This window comes from Lactuca sativa, chromosome 5 (assembly GCF_002870075.4).
Source record: "Lactuca sativa cultivar Salinas chromosome 5, Lsat_Salinas_v11, whole genome shotgun sequence".
NCBI lineage: Eukaryota > Viridiplantae > Streptophyta > Magnoliopsida > Asterales > Asteraceae > Lactuca > Lactuca sativa.
The window spans coordinates 362,415,413-362,438,769 of NC_056627.2; the positions used below are offsets into that span (position 1 = coordinate 362,415,413).

At 36.5% G+C, this 23,357-nt stretch overlaps 1 protein-coding gene across 1 annotated transcript; it reads left to right on the forward strand.

Annotated features, from left to right (window-relative positions):
• Positions 1–2,392: 2,392 nt before the first annotated feature.
• Positions 2,393–22,963, forward strand: LOC111897506 (uncharacterized). Its single transcript, XM_052763936.1, has 9 exons — positions 2,393–2,857; positions 20,552–20,801; positions 20,892–21,032; positions 21,084–21,190; positions 21,287–21,875; positions 22,031–22,247; positions 22,334–22,451; positions 22,568–22,618; positions 22,712–22,963. The coding sequence occupies exons 1-9, from the start codon at positions 2,393–2,395 to the stop codon at positions 22,961–22,963; spliced, it is 2,190 nt and encodes a 729-aa protein (XP_052619896.1).
• The last annotated feature ends 394 nt before the right edge of the window (positions 22,964–23,357 follow it).

The window sequence follows — 23,357 nt, forward strand, 5'->3', positions numbered from 1 at the left end:
AACTTATAATCATTATTAGAAAGACAACACAATTTATCACTTTTAACTATTTACAAAATATTCTTTAGGTTGTTTAAGTTGAACTAAAATTTATATTTAAGTTGATCCTATATGGTTATATTTAAATTAACAATTGAAGTATTTTATACAACTTGTTCAAAAGTTGTAGATTTAAAATGATAGTGTTTTACATACAACAACATATTAGCCCTAATAAATTAAGTATAATGAGTTAAAAGTTACAATATATAACTTTATAAGTAGAAGAAAATATATTCTTTTAATATTGAAATTTAGTTTATATATGATTACACTTTAGGTTTCATATTTATTTAACATTATTAACCAACTTATAATTATTATTAGAAAGAAATTGAAAAGTCATGTGAGTTTCAAATGAATGTGGTGAAAGAAAAAATGCTTCCTTCATAATATAGTATGATATGATGATATGATGATATGATATGATATCATATCATATCATATCATATCATATGAGGTGTTGAACTAATAGAGTGTATGATTTTCTTGGAATGAGATTATGTGTGATTAATTACTTTGAAGGTGAAAGGGTGTGGGGGTTTCAAATACTTTAGGTTTGATATTTATTTAACCTTATTAACCAACTTATAACGATTATTAGAAAACACTACAATTAATCACTTTTAACTATTTACAAAATATTCTTTGCGTTGTTTAAGTTAAACTAAAATTTATATTTAAGATGACCGTGTAATGTTATATTCAAATTAATAATTTAATTATTTTATACAAATTGTTCCAAAATTGTATCTTTAAAATGATAATGATTTACATACAACAATATATTAAAACTAAAAAAATTAAGTATAAGTAAAGATATTATTTTGATATTGAAATTTAGTTTATTATGATTACACTTTAGGTTTGATATTTAGTTAACCTTATTAGCTAACTTATAATTATTATTAGAAAGAAATTGAAAAGTCATGGAAGCTTCAAATGAATGTGGTGAAAGGAAACACTACATGGGAGTTTCAAATGAATCTGGTGAAAGGAAAAAATGCTTCCTTTATAATATAGTATGATATGATATGATGATATGATAATGATGATAATGATAATGATATCGATATAGATATAGATTAGTAATGAACTAAAAAAACAAAATTTAACATTGAGAAATAATCATGGTTTATTTTTGTAACTAACTATTCCAATTTATTTTAACCATAGTTCTTCTAATAAGATTAGCGTAACAATATATCAAAAGATGTTAACTTTGATCCATTGCATCTCATAGGCTCCTCCTTAAGGCTCTTCCTTAGCCTCCTTAATTGATCATCGCTACCATACATCTTTCCAAAGCAAACAATTTTGGTCTAACCTTTTACGAAAATTAACTTCACAAATCTACATATTTCCGCATAAGGCTATTGGGTGTTGGGCGATTAAAGCCCTTTTTGTCTACGTGGAATGCCCATAATGGCGTTATAACTCGCGAAGACCCCCCCCCCCTCTTATGTAGAGGTGACTCAACCATTTTGAGGGCTCTAAACGAACCAAAAAATGAGGGGCCCTTTGGATAATGGAAAATTGAAAAAGAAGTGAAACACATACCATTTGGAATTGAAGATTTGAACAATTGAGAATCGAGATAGAATAATAGAAGATAAATGTGGCGTTTCAGTTTTCAAGATCGCATTGATGTGTCGTATGCGTTTCGTCTTCAAGAATCAAGATCGCTCACTATGATGTGGCTTATTGGACAATTGGTAATGGATTAATTGATATTTGAGATATATTAGTATTGAGTTAAGTTCGGAGAATAAGAGGCCCCGTAGAATTGGGGACCTAAGCCCTATCTTAGAAATTATAAGGTTAAGCAGCCCCTGCCCTTATGCCGTTAAGGCCCATTGCCATGGTAACGATGCGTAATGCCGATTTTCGAAGGAAATGACCGTTGGGAACGGTCAAAAACTAATTAAAAAAATATTTTTTTACTTATTTACTTTACATATAAATACATATATATATATATATATATATATATATATATATATATATATATATATATATATATATATATATATATATATATATACCCACTTTTTTAACTACACCATTCTTAATCTTTCTCTCGTTTTATGTATAAAAATCAATCACATTTTCTTTCAACCAAACTATGGAGCAAAACCCGAACACCCCTTCTCCAAACACAAACACATCTGCTCTGATGAGGTTCACATAATACGAAAGCTATATGAACCTCTTCAACTCTCAAAACTCACCACAAATACCATTTTTAGGAAACTATTTCAATCTCACCTCACCCCCAATGCAATTTCCTACATCGCCCTACATGCAACAAAACCCAAACCTTCAACAAAATATTTTCAATATGTTTACTTCCATGGCACAAACAACCACACAACCATCACCTACACAACCAACACAGGATACGGTTCCCAAAACGCAAGCGAGAGGTAGTCAGAAAGCTAGAGGAAAAGAGAAAAAGAAAAGGAAAGCGATCGTGGAAAGTGAAGAAGAAGCTCCACTATGGTGGACACCAGAGGAGGAGTATGCATTGGCGGTGGCATGGAGCGAGCCTTCAAAAAATCCAACTGTAGGAAATGATATGAGGAAAACTGGTTTTTGGGAAGCAGTCCTCGAAAATTTTCATGCGATTTTGAAGAAACAACCATATTGCAATGTCGATATGCTTTGTAGCAAGTGGACTCCAATCAGTCGTCGGTGCACCAAGTTTAATTTGATTTTCATGAGACTTTCTTCGCAAAATCAAAGTGGTGCGAATGATTTCGATTTGTTCAAAGTCGGGAGGGAAGAATTGCACATCGAAATGGGGGCACGCTTTCCAGTATGAAAAAATATGGGAGATTGTTAGAAAATATCCATAATGGATTAAAGTGAAAACATCATCAGATGCACAATCAAAGAGGTCTCACAATTCTTAGTGTGTTTGACGTTTCCGACGCACAAACTAACTTCGACCTTAATGTTGAAACGAATGACATCCCGGAAGACGTCAAAGATATCTCCCCACACGTCGACCGATTGGGCGCGACAAAGCGAAACGCACTGAACGACATGCGTACGAAGCCGAAAAGAAGGGAACAAGAGTTGGAGGAATGAAAGAAAAGTTCGACGAACACAATTTAATAGCAAAAAGAAAGCGTCGAAGTGCAATGCCAACACTTGGAATTTATTCGTCGTCATGCATAGGAAAATCAAATGGCGAAGGATTTGGCAATTCTTTGGTTCCGCGAGGACGATATGTCGGCACGAGAAATGCATGTGCTCCAAAAGGTGAAGGAAAAGATCGAGAAAAATATTTGGATTAGGACTGTCGTATTTTTTTGGTTCAATGTTTTTTTTTTGGTGTAATGTTATTTTTAGTTTTTTAATATTATGTTTAATTTAGGATTTAATTAAATAGCATGTCTTAGTTATTTACAATTTTTTAATAAATATTTGAACATAAATAAAAAACAAAATTAGTATCAACACATGTTGTTTTTCCATGCACGATTTCTCATGTTTTGTGAGTTTATATGTAGCAGCTTTTAAAACAGTATGTCCTGCCTTAAAACCCCCAGCTCGAGCCCACGAGAGATAATACCCCTGTAAGGTCCATAGAAGCGTGTTTCCCTCTAACCCATCCAAGAACCAGTATGTCAGCTGGTTTAAGGGTTGACCTTCATTTTGTTGGGTCAATTAAGAAATTCACGTATGCCTCTTTCTTGGTGGAAACGCCGACACGCTTAAATATGCCAAACAAAACATCCCTAACCATATCGTATCAACATTTTGATCCTGGGAGTTATTTACAATGAACCACATGCTCTCCAAATGAGTCTAAACATGCCTTTGGTACACCAGACATATATCGTCAACTAGAAATAATGGGATGATGAGCCGATATTTAAGGATAGTACGATACTCCACACAAGACATATGTTGGCCAAGACCATCTATAGGGATAGCTAGAAGAAAATATTGAGCATGTGGTGATCGTAAACATTGGAAAATTGCTTTCGGTCAAACCGTCATGTCGAAGTGCACTTCCATATGTTGGACAATTTTACTAAAAAGGGAATTCGCCAATGTATGTGGATTTAGGGGGACGGTGTCATTATTATTGAAATTGCTAAAGTCAATGCTCATATGCTTTTTACGAAGAGAAGCCAAGGCATAAGCATAATTAGAATCCATATCATATATGTCGCTATCCCATAAGATGTGGTCTTGTAACACCCAAGGTTGGGCCCTTGAGGCAACAAAAGCATATGAGGTAGCCTCCACTGGTGAGTAGAAATCCAAACAACCAAACTAATATTGTCATATTTATCTATATGTTTAGTGCATTATTTTAAAAAATTTAGCAACAATTGTGCTTATTTTTGGAAAAAAGGTGCTTCATAAGTTTAAAATATGTTTTGTAGCAACAAAGACATGTTCGGGAATGAAAGGAAGCAAAATGCGGAGCTAGAAGCAGAAAAAATTGGATCGAGTCAACTAAAGTCAAAGATCTAAGGATTATGAAGTCCAGAATGTGGATATTTGTTTCCCATGTCGTGGCTGGGAGAATATTCACGATTAGGATTCCTGCATTGGGGAGTACACGTGTTTAATGATCGCCACATTGTGGAGCCTATTTTCCACAGTGTGGGAGGCAAGTTTTTGAAATATATATATATATATATATATATATATATATATATATATATATATATATATATATATATATATATATATATCGGTTCTGCTTTCAACCCTAGTTTATGCTTCAAGTAACTCTTGATTTTTGAAGAGCAGAGATGTAACATCCCGAATTCAGGTGCGTCTCTTAAACCCTTCTCCTTTTTCCAAGTTGTCAAGTTAAGCCCCTAAAATGAAATGTTAAGGCAAATGAGTATGCTCGGCGTCCTGAAGAGTACGTCGCGCGTACTCGCGCGCTTAAGTTGGACGCGGACTCGCCTAGGTACGCTAAGGGTACCCAGGGTTACACCGGGCGTAACGGGCCCAGATGTAAACCCTAATTTGTGACTTGTGCACTATAAAAGAAATGATAAGGCCTTATCCTCAGCCACCATTTCAAAGAGTGAAACCCTAATAGAGAGTCATCCTCTGTTTCTAGCATGTGTGTTGTGTTCTAAGCTTCAAAGTGCCATTTCAAGGTGGTGAAAGAGAAGAGGAGGCCATTTTGGAAGCTAGAAGTTGGCGGACAAGAGTAGATCCGAGTTTTTCAGAGGTTGGAGCTTCTTTCTGAGGTAAAAAGCTCAAAACTTTCCTTGTCATTTGTGATTTGTGCTTCTTGGACCAATTTCTAGGGTTTTTGGTCCCAAGGTGGAGACTTTATGAGCAAATGGTCTCCATTGGCCAAGATCTACCATATTCCAGGATTATAAGAGTTGTATGTTCATAAAAATACAATCTTGGACGTGAATAATTAACCATGCATGAGATCTAGACCTTTTGAGGAAGAAGGAAAGGTGTTAGAGTGATTAGGGACCTTTACATCCATGCAAAGGCTTAAAGGTTCCGACTTTATGGAATAAGAGGCTTAGGGAAAGTCAAATTTGAAAGTTGAATGAGTGTCTTAACCGTTTAAGACCAAAATCCAAGAAAAGGCTGAAACTGAGACTTACGCTGAGCGTAACTCTCAGTACGCGCAGCGTAAGGGGTTGAGACCCCGAATATGGTTAGCTGGCGTACGCCCCATGTACAGAGAAGGTATGCGTCGCGTATTGCCTCCTGTTGACTTTCATTGACTTTTAGGGTTTTGGTCAACCTTTGGACTTGTGGGTCAGGGAGGGGTAAAATGCTCTTTTACCCTTCTGTGGGATTGTAAGGGTGGATTTAATCTAGCCTTTGAGAGGCATTATTTATTTGAGAGTGTTGTTTATGTGATTAGGCGGGGGCTAGATCAGCGGGTTTCATGTGCGAGATTATCCGAGATACCCGAGGTGAGTATTCTCAATATACTTTAACTAGAGTGGTATTTTTATGTAAACCGGAGGGTCTTGTATGCTATGTGTATGTATGAGATTACATATATTTTGTTGTATGTATGCCATATGTTGTATAGACCGGACCGGAGAGTCCAACGATAGACCGGACCGAAGGGTCCAACGATGCAGACTGGATTGAAGGGTCCGACGAGCTATGACCGGACCACAGGGTCGAACGAGCTACGGGACTGGAGGGTCCCGCTGAGACACATCGACCGGAGGGTCGTACGGTAGCCTCGAGTGGCATATGTGTTGTATGTGGTATTTTGGGGAACTCACTAAGCATTTATGCTTACAGTGTTATGTGTTTCAGGTACTAGTGATGGTCGCGGGAAGGCACCGACATGACCCATACACACTTGTGGAGTTTTATTTCTTGAGATTCTAGGATATTTTGTGATAATAACATTGGAAACAGTTTGTTTTATATTGTTTTGATGATTGAAAATATGATTTAAAAATGAAAAATTGCTTTGAAAATTTACGTTGTTACAAGTTGGTATCAGAGCCTTGGTTTGAGGGATTCGGATGCACCTTCGGGCATTTCTGAACTCAAACTGAGGATTTGAGGTGGTTTTTCATAAAATAAACAATTTTTCTAAAGAAATAAAAGAGTTTGAGAAAAACAGAAGGAAGCAATGTGTATGATCAGCCAGCGCCCGAACAGTGATTTCGCAAAATACCCTTACATTATGTGTTATAAGATGTGTTATGATATGATATGCATGCTAGAGTAGGCTAGGTATTTATGTTAGGACTAGAGTGGCCTGATTTGTGATGCCTTAGCCTAGGAAGATTTCTGCTGCTATTAGATGCTTGAGAGTGAGTAGATAGCAGTGAGGAGCTTATGAGAGGTCTACCGAAGGGTAGCCTATGCTAGCGAGATGTAGAGTACTTGTGATCTGGGATCCTAGGAGGAGGATTTGGGGTGAATACTGATGTGGTGTGGACGATAGTATAAGGGCCCATACTACCGAAGACACAGTATCAGTGCGTAGTCCAAGTAAGAATCCTTAGGGTACTAGGGAACAAGTAGGGTTGAGTTATCGAGTGCGAGTATGCTCGAGTGGATCTCTGATATTTTGTGTTGTATTTCAGAGAGACATCATGGTTGGGACATGCTACACACCTGAGAGCAGTGGTGCTAGTGATGAGGAGATCCGTAGGTTGATTCATGAGGAGGTGGCTGCTGCCATCCGAGCCGAGATACCGGAGATGTTTGGGTCTATCAAGATCACTCTGATCGAGACTTTTGACGAGCGTTACACTGCTCTTACTGATGTCGATGCTGCTGCGGCCACCGTAGTCATCGCTGCTGGTAGGCCACAGGGGGTGACTCGTTGTTGTACCGAGAGTTCAACAACACGAAGCCACCCGAGTTTGACGGGACGTAGGATCCGATCATTGTGATGAGATGGAATTCTGATATTGAGGGATGTTTCTATACTTGCTCGTGTACGGAGCATTTGAGAGTTCGGTTTGCACTGAACCAGCTTCGCTTGGGGGCGAAGGACTGGTGGAAGTTTTTGACGGCAGACTTCACTACGGCAGAGCTCACTGCGGTAACTTGGGGGAGGCTCACCATGATGTTTCGAGATGAGTATATTCCCCCTGTGGAGAGGGAACGTCTAGCCCAGGAGTTCTTGTCCCTTAAGCTGGGAACTGAGTCTGTTACGGTGATTACAAGGATGTTTCATGAGAGGGAGATGTTTTGCCCTGAGCACGTGTCGACTGAGCAGGCACGTATGAGTCGGTACTTGAGCATATTCAGGAGGGATATCTATGAGTTCGTGGCAAACTCGTCATACCAGACATTTTCTGAGCTCCAGGCAAATGCCCGGAAGAGAGAGATTGAGCTGGAGACTCAGGTCAGGAAGGAGGCTGAGTCTCAGAGGAGGGACAGGCGACCGGCATAGACATAACCGGCAGCCAAGCGGGCAAATCCCGCTAATTCGAGATCTGGGGGTCCGAAGGGCTGCACTTGTGGGAAATGTGGCAAGAGCCATGAGGGAGTGTGCAGTGCTGGGGTGTGTTACAAGTGTGGGAAATATGGGCACTATGAGAGGGATTTTCCCCAGGGATTCACGGTTTGCTTCCATTGCAACCAGGTCGGCCATCGGAAGGCCGAGTGCCCACAGCTGCGGCAGGCATCGACACATGGATCTGCACATGCTGCCCGAGCTACTGAGGTTCGGCCGGTGAAGGCCGAGGCACCGAAGGCTCGCGGGAGAGCCTTCCAGTTGACAACGGAGGAGGTCGGCGCAACGCCCGATGTCGTGGGTGGTATGTATTCTTTCATTTATTTATGCTGAGTTATGAGATATTGTGCTTATATTACGATATGCATAGGTACTTTCTTGTGAGTTCTGTACCTGCTTTAGTGTTATTTGACTCGGGTGTGAGTCGGTCATTTGTGTCTTTAACGTTTAGTCAGCACATTAGTATCCAGCGGGAGGCATTGAGTCAACCTCTACGAGTTTCCATAGCTGATGAGCGAGCGGTGTATGCCACCGATGTGATTCGAGGATGTGTACTCGAGATTTTTGGCATTGAGTTTCCGATTGATTTGTTTCCTATTGCGATGGGAGATGTATGTGTCATCGTGGGCATGGACTGGTTGAGCAAGTTTGGAGCGGTTATCGACTGCGAGTGACAGCTGGTGACCGTAAGAGACCCTAGTGGGGGAGTTCTTACGGTTTATGGCGAGGGTACCCGTTCTGGTCGGCATTTTGTTCTGCTGCCAGAGCGAGGCAGAGTTCACAGCAGGGCTGCAGGGGGTTTGTAACCTATGTGATGGATACATGAGTGGCCGCTGAGAGGCCGAGTTCGATTGATGATGTTCCGATAATGCGCGAGTTCCCGGATGTTTTTCCCGAGGAGTTGTCGGGTGTGCCTCCCGAGAGCCAGGTAGAGTTCCGCATCGATTTGGTTCCGAAGGCAGCGCCTATCGCCAAGGCGCCTTATTGCCTTGCACCACCACAGATGCAGGAGTTATCCTCACATCTTCAGGAGTTGCTGGGGAAGGGGTTTATCAGACCGAGTAGCTCACCGTGGGGAGCGCCGATCCTTTTTGTCAAAAAAAAAGGATGGTTCACACCGGATGTGCATTGATTACCGGGAGTTGAACAAGTTGACGGTCAAGAACCATTACCCATTACCGAGGATCGACGATTTGTTCGATCAGTTGCAGGGAGTGTCTTGGTTCTCTAAGATTGATCTGAGGTATGGATATCATCAGATGAGAGTGCGTGATGAGGATATCCAGAAAACAGCGCTCATGACTCGTTATGGGCATTACAAGTTCGTGGTGTTGCCTTTCGGGCTCACCAATGCGCCGACGGCGTTCATGGATCTGTTCAACAGGGTGTGCAGCCCAATGTTGGATCGTTCGGTGATCGTGTTTATTGATGATATATTGGTTTATTCGAGATCCAGAGAGCAGCATGAAGAGCATTTGAGAGAGATCTTTGGAGTTTTGAGATCGAAGAGGCTTTGCGCCAAACTCTCCAAGTGCGATTTCTGGTTACGAGAGGTCCAGTTCCTAGGACACCTCTTCAACCAGAATGGGATATTCGTCGATCCGGCCAAGATCGAGGCGGTTATGAGGTGGGAGGGGCCGAGATCACCCACCGAGATCAAGAATTTTCTAGGGTTGGCTGGCTATTATCGGAGATTTATCAGGGATTTCTCCAAGATTGTCGTGCCACTCACCAGGTTGACCCGGAAGGGTGTTGCTTTTTCATGGGGTCTAGAGCAACAGACCTCGTTTGAGACACTTTGCAAGAGATTATGCGAAGCCCCGGTGTTAGCCCTCCCGGAAGGGATGGAGGGTTTTGTGGTGTACTGTGACGCATCGATATCAGGGTTGGGCGCAGTACTTATGCAGAGAGGGCATGTGATAACGTATGCATCGAGGCAGCTGAAGCTTCATGAGACGAGGTATCCCACCCACGATCTGGATTTGGGGGCAGTGGTGTTCGCCCTCAAGATCTGGTGTCACTATTTGTATGGGGTTCATTGTACCATATGTTGGATTAGTGTCTAAGTCCATAACTATTTTGGTATGTACTTGACCCGATGGTGCATGGTCCTTTTGGGTTGCCTTCACCAAAGCAACTTGATAGGATGGATTATGGAGAGAAAGGATTAAATATGATTTATTAATATATTGTGAGAATAATATATTAAAGGAGAAATCATATTGTTTAATTAATATTAGTCAAGAATTAATAAGAATTAAGTTTGTGGCTAAAAAGAGATTAATTAAACTTAAGGGACTGGAATTGTAATTATAAGATAATTGCAATTTGGCTATGGATTTCCTTTCCTTATATTATAGGGATGGACGAATTCTATGGGGAAACCCATTGGAAATCGTCCTAGACCTTTAAGGAAAGGAGTCCATGGGTTGCTTAGGGCTTAAGCATCCAAATTAGGGTTTCCTTGTTAGATAACCCTAATAGTCTCACTATATATAGAACCCTTATGCTCCAAAAACGTGAAAAACTAATGGTCTAGGGTTTCTGCACGTTTTTGAGAGCCTCCTTCTCTTCTCCTCTTCATCCTCTTGCTCTTGATGTTTGTGGACCATTAGAGGAGTGACATTTGTGACTCTAAGCTTTCTAAAGTCAATACAAGAAGGATTTGAGATTGTTATTGCTACATAACAGTCAAGGTATGATCTAAACCCTTATTTATATGTTATATTGATTATCATACACTAGATCTAGGGTTTATAGTCTTGGATGAATTGCATGTACAATAGAGAAACCTAGATCCAAGCATTAGGGTTTGTATGAGCACATAGGATGTTCTTATGACAAAAACCCATCAGTGGTATTAGAGCCAGGTTGGTTTGTATTGTATTAATGCCTTGTATGTTTGTGAAAGTTGCAAAATTCGATTTTGGTGAGTCTACCTGATGAACTCGGCGAGTAGGCCCCTACTCGGCGAGTCCATAGAGGAACTCGGCGAGTTCGAGCGTCAGAAAGAGGCAGTTTCGGGATTTCTTGTTGTTTTACTCAAAGATACTTGCCTTAACTGTTATGGGTCATTAAAATTCGAATTTTAATCATATTTTGAGTATATCCTTGATTAAACAAAAGATAATTACCAATTGATTAGATAATAACTTCCTTATATGATAAAGTTTGATTATTTGTATTAATTTGGTAACTTACTTTGCAAGAAATTGAAATTAGGTCAAATATAGATAATGATAAAATAAATTGTTTAATTTATGTTATTTGTTATTTGATCCTTGTGTTATGAATAGTTTCAATTTTTCCCCTTTAGGTTTTATAGTTTAAATTTGAACTCAAAAGTTTTTGTTTTGAAATTTAAATAGTTGAAACCCTAATGTTTTGAAAAGGTTTCAAAACTTGCCCTCAAGTTTTGGAATTTAAATTTTGATTAAAAGTTTAATTTTGATGTATATTTAAATTCTAAACCCTAATGTTTTGAAATGTTTCAAAACTTGCCCTCAAGTTTTGGAATTTAAAAGTTGATTAAAAGTTTAATTTAGGAATGTTAAATTCTAAAACCCTAGTATTGTTTTGAAAAGTTCAAATCACACCCTTATGGTTTTATTAATTAATTAAAGTGTATAATTAAAAGAGGTTTAATAAACTCATAAAGTTTTGGTTTACAATTTAATTGAATTAAAAGTATAATTGTTAAATTAAACCACCTAGTATTTTAAAAGTGTAAAATACACCCTATACTATATATAACATTAAAAGTCTAACATTATATATATATATATATATATATATATATATATATATATATATATATATATATATATATATATATATGTATGAGTAAAAGTCAGTCTTACTGTTAGTAGGCCTCATTCACGAAGCTCGTCTATAAGGGGTGTTTAAGGAAATTGCCTATAAAATGGCGATTGAATGGGTATCCACTCTTACCCACCGCACTCTTGACTAGTGGAGGGTCGTTAGCCGAATGGGTAGGATAGGACAAAACTTTCCATTATAAGTATAATGAAGTACAAAAGTAACTAAGGTGCTGTTTGTTTTGGAAGTGGTCAAATGTCTTTTGTCTTTTTCCAAGTTTGCGGAAGAAGACGGGCACTTGCAAAACGTCTACCCGTCAGAAGGGAAAAGTGCTCAAAAAGTACTTTTGTAGGAAAATAAACGAGGCCTAAATGTTTTACAAATTCCCAATCTTAGTTACTTAGGCAAAAGTGAATTGATGCAATTCCATGAAATTACACTTTGTGCCCTTGCGAAGACGTTAGTGGAGCATGTGTGGTTTACCGGCACACTAAATGGTTCTAAGCAAAGGTAGCAAAGGGTGACTCAATGTTTGTCATAGTTCGGTGGAGCGTGTGTGGTTTACCGGCACATCGAATAGGTGACTGTAACATGTGAGGGCACCATGTAAGTTTGCATGGTTATTCACACCCGCTTTGTGATCCTCGGCATCGCAGTCACAAACTAGAGGGGCATATCGAGATTTAAACATGCCATTGAAATTTTCAATGTATCTCAAAGGATCTAGGAATTTTCATAGATTTAAAACTTAAATTTCTTTTTCGTTTTTCATGGTGGAAATTAGTGAATCGTCATTCACTTACCTTCAAATATTCTGCAACTAGATTACGGCATCCCTTTTCTAGGTTGTAGCGTATTGTGTTGGGTCCTAGCCTTAATATCTCATTTGGGTGATTTATTAAGGACTCAATCAATCAATTAACTTGAATTCGTTTTCTCCCGTTTTGTAGATGTCAAAGTACGACAATTATGGTCTTCCTAAATCCCGTGGAACAAGCATTCCACATGAAGATGATATTCCACGATTTGATCGAGGAACAAGAAATCATGCTTCACTTCCTCCACCTCCTCCAATTATTCTCCCTAACCCACAAGTTCAAAGGCTTGAAAAGTTCAAGCTCACTCTAGCCCTTTTGGCAAGTAAACATAAAGAAGGAAAGTCGGTGTGTGCACACGTCCTAGGGATGAAGTCATACATTGATAGGTTAAGAATGTTGGGATCCATTGTTTGTGAGGAGATGGTTGTTGATTGGATTCTTCAATCACTTCCTAACTCGTATAGTGAGTTCGTAAGAGAGTACTTTATGATGAACCACGACGTGACCCTTATAGATCTCACTTATATGCTTATTGTTGCTGAATCAGCAATGGTTTGGCGCAATAGAAAAGCAAAGTTGATTGGTGAATCCGCCTTCAAGACCTCTATGGATATAGAAAATGGCAACGAAAGACATGCTATGATCAAAAAGTTTAAGAGAAAGGCAATGTCTGAAGTAGTTCCATGTCCTGTTCCAAAAGAGTCAATTTTCTTTTATTGCCAAGAGAAGGGGCATTGGAGACGAAGCTGCCCTATTTACCTAAGAGATCTAAGAGATGGGAGAGTCAAAACGTATGACTCTGCTTTAGGTAAAATCCATTGACTAACTCTTTTAAGCTTATATTCTAGATTCTTAATACATAATGTGATAAGATTACAATTGATGTTTTGTAGGATCGAAGAAAAGAAAGGAAGCTTAAGGGAAAAAGTGAGCAGAATCTAACCGTGAGGGAATGGATTTCGATCGCATTACTTGAAGATTAGATTCTTGAGCTACTACTTAGAGTTAGAATAAGATTGCTAAGAAATATGTATAAGCATAAGTTTTTTAATGAATTACATTGTAAGGACAAATTTTTTTTTCCGCAATAAAATAAATTTTGATTTTATACTATTTATTTATCCTTGCAATGGCATGCATGAAAATTGATGTTTGAGGGTTTCTAATATTAGCAATAATGGATTTGTTTCTTAATTATGTTATTTGTGGAAATGTCAAAAATTTACTGAATATGGAAAGTTTCTCATCGCCCAAGTTCCAATTGGACAAAAACTTGGAATCATGCAACTTGGTTGCACGATGAATGAGAAATTTCATATTTGGAAATTAGACTAATTCATTGACAAAGTGTCAAGTGAAGGACTAGGAGATCGAGTACACAAAGTTGCGTCTTGATCAAGATATTCGTCATGATTTAGAAAATATGATTATACTTATAAGATTAAGTGTAATTCTGAATTGATTGAAAAAGTTTAAATCAATAGCAGAACGAATAAGAAGAATCAAGTAGGCAGAAAGATAAGTTTCTCCATTCTAAGAAGAAGGGAGAGTACCTTTTATGCTTTATGATAGGTCTTAATGATTAAGAACCATATATCAATTGATCATCTAAGTGAGTCTTAGTGCAATTATATGTATAAGAAGAGGAATCAAGAATTGAAGAAATGGTTAAATCAAGAAGTCAATCATAATTCGTTCCAAAACAAGTCTTGGAGTTAAGATTGTGAAATTGAGTGATAAGTATTAAGAAGGTTTATAACATTCATCAAATGTGGAAAGTTGTGATGTCTTGGATAAGACAAAGACCAACTAGGACCAATTTATGAAGTGTTTTGATAAAAGCTACACTAACTCTTGAATATTTGTCAAGAAATGTTTATTGACAAGAGAATCTTATATGTCAAGGAGTCAGTGGGAGTCTTAATGGTCTTGAAAGGTTTCAAGAACAAATCAAAATAAACCTTATCGATCATCACTAGCACACGAGTTGAGGTTTACAACCTATCGTGTTGACACTATATTGCTTCTGTGCCGTTCCAATTGAGTTAATTATGCATGTGAGCCCTATGAGTTCTCATTTGAATGCATAAAAAGGCAAGGACCTTGATCAATGAAAAGTACATTGATAGGAAACGGTGAGCTGCTTAACTACTTGGAAGACATGGTGGGCAGCTGTGTTACCATAAGGCAAGAAGTCAAGATTAAGAAAGTTCGGTCCATATGAGTTTGAATTTGTCGTAAACTTTGGTTTTGACAAATTCACATGGATAGGAACACATCCACCATTAAAATCTAAGTGTCATAAGATTCCATCCTTCATGAAAATGACTGTGAGGAAATGCTTTCACTAAGAAAGATTTTAAAAAGATAGTGACTGTGAAAATTGGATTCTCGAATTCGATTATGGTTACGGTATCCCATTCCATGATTCGAATTGTGGGATTTGGCAATTAGTCTGAATTGATTAGACACACATATGAGATATCTAAGGGAAAGGTGTATAAGCTTAGATAAAGGATTATCAAAGCATTAGGTATTAGAAACATGAACTTAAGAAATTCAATAAGTATTGTTTTTCTGGAAGTTAAGCTGGTTTCTGAATACATGTCAAAGCTAGTGGGAGCATAAGTGTTATGTTTATAATAATTATCATGATAGTGGGAACATAAATGTTATGATTGCATGATTATTATGGAAAGTATTGCAAGTTAGCAATATTAATTATTGAAAAACAAAAGTCATACTTTGCAAAGTTGTAAAGGTTGAATAGTTATTTTGCTATAATTAAGGGAGAGAATATTATGCTTCATTTCAAATCTAAAGGCTTAGGTTTTGGAATGTTAATAATATAGTCAAGGAAACATAGTGTGTTCATTATGGAATGTTAATAATTTAGTCAAGGAAACATAGTGTGTTCTCAAATTTCAATTATGATTACGGCATTCCTCTTCATAGTTTGAATTTTGAAAACGTAGCACATAAAATATTATGGCAGAAGATTGATAAAGTATCAAATCTTTATGTAAGAAATTATGCATCGTGTCCCATACACTTCGGGTATAGGATCGATTGCAAATGCTATAATATTTGACCATTCTAAAATTTTCCAAATGTCTAGCGCATTTTGAAGGAAAAGGACAAGAATCGGTTTTGACTAAGATAATTAAACAACTATCAAAGGACAATCCAAAGTTCGCCGAGGATTGGTCGCTTGTGAGTAGTTGGAAGTATAGTATTGGATTGACCATATCGACATTATTATGAATAGAAAAGATTCTATTAGGAATAAGTTGTCATATGGAAAATATGGAAACGTTTCTATATTGGGAGTTGGATATTGAGAATCAATGTCTAAATTAGAAAATTTTATGCAAAAGGATGTTCAAAGAAATGTACTTTGAGTGAGAGACATCACATCTAAGGAATTGTCTTGTAACAATCTCCGATAGAGGACTTTGTAATTGGAAATAGTCATTGTGACTTTAGTGCAGTGACATTACAAAAGGATCATTGCATAAAATGTTAGAATCTAGCATATTCCATAAGTGACAAGAATTTGATATTCTTTCACTTGTGAAAAGGATTGGGAGTTGTGAAATGAGTATGATTGGAAATGTGTTCATTTTATCTATTTCACAAAGTAAGAACCATAGGTAAACATTGTGTGCATGCTAAGAGCATGGGACAAGTGTTGTAATAATTCAAGTAAAGAGTTGATTACCCGAAACAACAAATAATGAGTAATCAATATGGTGATAAATAAAAGGTGTTTTATTTATGCTCAAAGGTTTGAGGTCATATGGGATTAGTATTATTCTTGTGTTTCACTTTGCATGTTTTGACTTCCTGAATAATTTAATTGGTTTTGAACAGTCAAATTATTCGAACGGGCCACAGTTGTTCATATGTTGGAACTAGGTATGAATGAAGACTGTCGTGAATTGGTGTGTGGATTGTCTAAAGAGTATTAGACGTAAGCAAATGTTTGCTGCAACGTTCATGAGTGCTTATGGATATGATTTGAGCATTGGATTAAACCCACGCTCACTTGGATCACTCCATGAATTGTATCACGAGTGATTGGTGAGGCGATAACCTCTTATATTCTTGAAACCAAGATGTGTGAGTTGTATCTTGCAAATCGGTTGCACATTGATAATATGTAAATGCACCAGTAACTTGGTGTTATAAAACATATTGTTGTGTGTGATTCGGTGAGTGAGTGCAAGCGAGCATTGAATCAAAGTTTATCCATTCCTTTTATCCAAAGTAGGATAAGAGCGATATCTTTGGGCCCCTCGATGATTTAGTGATGACAAACGTAAATGCTCGGCCGGGCTAGGACTAATTTGATTTGTTCAATTAGTCAGTCGTCATAATCGGAAGTGGAGAAATAGTATAGAGAGAATGATTAGAAATCATGTCTTATATCTATACGATATCTAGAATAGAGGAATATATGATCCCTTATCTAAAGGACGTGCATATCTGATAGGATCAGAGTTGACAGCGGCTTTGGAAAGCTACGATTGCAGATCAGGATCTGAAGTCATACGCATAATAGTTATTAGACTTATCCAAGTGGGAGACTGTTGGATTAGTATCTAAGTCCATAACTATTTTGGTATGTACTTGACTCGATGGTGCATGGTCCTTTTGGGTTGCCTTCACCAAAGCAACTTGATAGGATGAATTATGATGACTGACTAATTGAACAAATCAAATTAGTCCTAGCCCGGCCGAGCATTTACGTTTGTCATCACTAAATCATCGAGGGGCCCAAAGATATCGCTCTTATCCTACTTTGGATAAAAGGAATGGATAAACTTTGATTCAATGCTCGCTTGCACTCACTCACCGAATCACACACAACAATATGTTTTATAACACCAAGTTACTGGTGCATTTACATATTATCAATGTGCAACCGATTTGCAAGATACAACTCACACATCTTGGTTTCAAGAATATAAGATGTTATCGCCTCACCAATCACTCGTGATACAATTCATGGAGTGATCCAAGTGAGCGTGGGTTTAATCCAATGCTCAAATCATATTCATAAGCACTCATGAACGTTGCAGCAAACATTTGCTTACGTCTAATACTCTTTAGACAATCCACACACCAATTCACGACAGTCTTCATTCATACCTAGTTCCAACATATGAACGACTGTGGCCCGTTCGAATAATTTGACTGTTCAAAACCAATTAAATTATTCAGGAAGTCAAAACATGCAAAGTGAAACACAAGAATAATACTAATCCCATATGGCCTCAAACCTTTGAGCATAAATAAAACACCTTTTATTTATCACCATATTGATTACTCATTATTTGTGGTTTCGGGTAATCAACTCTTTACTTGAATTATTACAACACTTGTCCCATGCTCTTAGCATGCACACAATGTTTACCTATGGTTCTTACTTTGTGAAATAGATAAAATGAACACATTTCCAATCATACTCATTTCACAACTCCCAATCCTTTTCACAAGTGAAAGAATATCAAATTCTTGTCACTTATGGAATATGCTAGATTCTAACATTTTATGCAATGATCCTTTTGTAATGTCACTGCACTAAAGTCACAATGACTATTTCCAATTACAAAGTCCTCTATCGGAGATTGTTACAAGACAATTCCTTAGATGTGATGTCTCTCACTCAAAGTACATTTCTTTGAACATCCTTTTGCATAAAATTTTCTAATTTAGACATTGATTCTCAATATCCAACTCCCAATATAGAAACGTTTCCATATTTTCCATATGACAACTTATTCCTAATAGAATCTTTTCTATTCATAATAATGTCGATATGGTCAATCCAATACTATACTTCCAACTACTCACAAGCGACCAATCCTCGGCGAACTTTGGATTGTCCTTTGATAGTTGTTTAATTATCTTAGTCAAAACCGATTCTTATCCTTTTCCTTCAAAATGCGCTAGACATTTGGAAAATTTTAGAATGGTCAAATATTATAGCATTTGCAATCGATCCTATACCCGAAGTGTATGGGACACGATGCATAATTTCTTACATAAAGATTTGATACTTTATCAATCTTCTGCCATAATATTTTATGTGCTACGTTTTCAAAATTCAAACTATGAAGAGGAATGTCGTAATCATAATCGAAATTTGAGAACACACTATGTTTCCTTGACTAAATTATTAACATTCCATAATGAACACACTATGTTTCCTTGACTATATTATTAACATTCCAAAACCTAAGCCTTTAGATTTGAAATGAAGCATAATATTCTCTCCCTTAATTATAGCAAAATAACTATTCAACCTTTACAACTTTGCAAAGTATGACTTTTGTTTTTCAATAATTAATATTGCTAACTTGCAATACTTTCCATAATAATCATGCAATCATAACATTTATGTTCCCACTATCATGATAATTATTATAAACATAACACTTATGCTCCCATTAGCTTTAACATGTATTCAGAAACCAGCTTAACTTCCAGAAAAACAATACTTATTGAATTTCTTAAGTTCATGTTTCTAATACCTAATGCTTTGATAATCCTTTATCTAAGCTTATACACCTTTCCCTTAGATATCTCATATGTGTGTCTAATCAATTCAGACTAATTGCCAAATCTCACAATTCGAATCATGGAAAGGGATACCGTAACCATAATCGAATTCGAGAATCCAATTTTCACAGTCACTATCTTTTTAAAATCTTTCTTAGTGAAAGCATTTCCTCACAGTCATTTTCATGAAGGATGGAATCTTATGACACTTAGATTTTAATGGTGGATGTGTTCCTATCCATGTGAATTTGTCAAAACCAAAGTTTACGACAAATTCAAACTCATATGGACCGAACTTTCTTAATCTTGACTTCTTGCCTTATGGTAACACAGCTGCCCACCATGTCTTCCAAGTAGTTAAGCAGCTCACCGTTTCCTATCAATGTACTTTTCATTGATCAAGGTCCTTGCCTTTTTATGCATTCAAATGAGAACTCATAGGGCTCACATGCATAATTAACTCAATTGGAACGGCACAGAAGCAATATAGTGTCAACACCATAGGTTGTAAACCTCAACTCGTGTGCTAGTGATGATCGATAAGGTTTATTTTGATTTGTTCTTGAAACCTTTCAAGACCATTAAGACTCCCACTGACTCCTTGACATATAAGATTCTCTTGTCAATAAACATTTCTTGACAAATATTCAAGAGTTAGTGTAGCTTTTATCAAAACACTTCATAAATTGGTCCTAGTTGGTCTTTGTCTTATCCAAGACATCACAACTTTCCACATTTGATGAATGTTATAAACCTTCTTAATACTTATCACTCAATTTCACAATCTTAACTCCAAGACTTGTTTTGGAACGAAGTATGATTGACTTCTTGATTTAACCATTTCTTCAATTCTTGATTCCTCTTCTTATACATATAATTGCACTAAGACTCACTTAGAGGATCAATTGATATATGGTTCTTAATCGCCACATCGTGGAGCCTATTTTCCACAGTGTGGGAGGCAAGTTTTTGAAATATATATATATATATATATATATATATATATATATATATATATATATATATATATATATATATATATATATATATATATATATATATATATATATATATATATATATATATATATATATATATATATCGGTTCTGCTTTCAACCCTAGTTTATGCTTCAAGTAACTCTTGATTTTTGAAGAGCAGAGATGTAACATCCCGAATTCAGGAGGAAATGTAGCTGCTTGCCCTAATGTGACTACGGAGATCACTAGGAAAGTGCTTGAATCAATGAAAGAAAAAGATAAGAAAAAAAGGAAAGACAAAGAACAATAGAAATACTTAGATCAACAAGTTGTATAGACCTTTCATAAAATGATGATGAGCAAGACAATACCCCACAGCCACAAGTTAAAAAAAGAAAGTTTGTAAGTTCTAGTAATGTACGGGGTCCTATTGATGATGTTTATAAGTCGGACCATGGAAAAGGAAAGCAAACTACATTGGATAAGAATAATCCAATTAAAGAGAAGTTGAAGAAGGTAGCTTGGAAAAAGATTGCGATTTGGGCTTATTCAGTAGGCTTACCTTTCAATGTCGTACGTGATGAAGGTTTCCAAGATGCAATCAATGCCATTGGAGAATATGGAAGAGGTAATCAATTTTGTTACCTTTCTTATTTGATTAATGTTAAGTTGTTAACATTTTTATATTTACTAATTTTGTTAATTATGTAAATGTTAGGCATGCCGGCTCCAAGTTATCATAATATACGGGTGACATTGTTAAAGGACGTGTTAGAAGATACCCACAAGTTTGTGGATTCGTTTCGACCACAATGGAAGAAATTTGGATGTAGCATTATGTCTGATTTTTGGACAGATGGCAAGCATAGATCTTTGATCAATTTTTTAGTCAATTGTTCTACTGGTACAGTTTTTCTAAAGTCGATTGATGCATCGGAGCATATACATAATGTTGAATATATTGTGAAGAAGGTAAATGAGGTGATAGCAGAAGTTGGAGAGGAAAACGTTGTGCAGGCAATATTTGTTTCTAATTAGTTATTAGTTATTAGTTATTACTTTTAAAAAAAATTATATCCATTTTATTAATTAAGTTCTTTTTATTTCTTATAGTTTATTACAGACAACGGTTCAAACTACAAAGCTGCAGGAAAGATTTTGGAAGAACAACATCCAAAATTATTTTGGACTCCATGTGCAGCACACTGTGTGAATCTCATTGTACAAGATATTGGGAAGAAAGAAGCAACAATCGCGACCGCTTTGACTGAAGCAAGAGCTATTGTGGTTTATATTTATAACCATGGAAGGATTCTCAATATGATGAGAAAGTTGACAAAGAATACAGAGTTGCACAGGTCTTGTGTAACTAGATTTGCTACCCAATTTTACACCTTACAGAGTGTCCATGAGAATCGACACCATCTCCAAGTTTTGCTTGTATCTGAGCAATGGAGAAAAAGTTACTTTGCAAAGAAAGCTCCTGGAAAGAGAGTTGAGAAGATAGTATCAAAGCAATCTTTTTGGGATGGTGTATATTTAGCTTGCCAAATAAATGCTCCATTGGTGGATATTGTTCGTTTGGTTGACACAGAAGAAGGACCGTGCATGGGGTACATCTATGATGCGATGAGTCGAGCACAAGATCAAATAAGCAAAAATCTAAATGATGGGAATAATGACAAAAAAAAAAGACTGGCAGGTAGAATTTTTTCTATCATTAAAACAAGATGTAACGACCAACTTCTTCATCCCTTACATGCAGGTATAAATCTTTTACTTATTAGTTATTAATTTAATTTAAAATAGTATGCAATTATTTGGTGTTAACGTTTTAGTGAATGACTTAATGTACAGCTGGGTGTTTCCTTAATCCTGCAATTTTTCATGGAGATAAGTCAAAGGAATATGAGGCCAATAAACAGATTATGACCGGAATTTATGTTGCTATTGACCGTCTTGTTCCCGATGAAGATGAAAATGATACTTTGAGACAAGAATTGAATCTCTACATTGATTTAAGTGGACAATTTGGATCCCCAGCTGCTAAAAGGAGTATGACAAAAGTTGCACCGTGTAAGTATAAAAATTATAATGTAACCAAAAGTTTTTATTTCTTAATTTTTATTAACTTTGGAACTTTTTTGTTGTAAAATGTAGATATATGGTGGCGTCTTATGGGATAGATACACCTATCTTACGAAAGTTTGCTATCATGGTTCTTAGTCAAACTTGTAGTGCTTCACCTTGTGAACGGAATTGGAGTACATTTGACAATGTAAGTTTTTTTACTTATTTTTAACAAGTATTTTTATAATTATAATTTATAAATGATATTAGCTAGATTGGAACTTCTAACATATTAACTAAAATATTTTAATTTGTTTGTTGCAGCTACATTCTAAGAAAAGAAATTGTCTTTTGCAACAAAAACTAAATGAACTTGTATTCATCCAATACAACCCAAGGTTGCAAAAGCGCTTCATGTCTTTATAAAACAAATCTTTGGATCCTATTTTTCTACGAGATGTTGAGGAGAATGATGATTGGACAATACCAACGGAAGATGAGCTTCAAGACTTTGTGGATGGTGGTGATGACCTTCTTTGGTCAGATGTGCAAGAAGCAATGGGAGCGAATGTAGACGCTCAACCAAATATTAGGAGCGAACGAGAGCATTATAGAGACGATGATGGTGATGATATTACAGATGTGGGGAACGATCTTGATGAAGAAGTGAATGCTTTGGATGATGTTGACTCGGAAGCCGAACCCGTTCCATGCGATTAAACTATATTTGACACTTTGACAACTGACACTACGTAGTTTCTATATTACTATATTAGAATTTTGAACATTATGTTATGTTTTTCTATGAATTTTTAGGTTTTATGATATTAATTCTATATAGACTTTTTAGATTTTATGATATTAATTCTAAATATAATATAAAAATATTAAATTATATGTAATATTAAAAAAACCGCTATAACACCGTTATACCACCGCGAAAACCGCGATTTCAAATAGCGGCTTGTGACCGCTATCGAAATTTTGACCGTGATAACTGCATAATAAAGGAGAAGTCATATTGTTTAATTAATATTAGTCAAGAATTAATAAGAATTAAGTTTGTGGCTAAAAGAGATTAATTAAACTTAAGGGACTGGAATTGTAATTATAA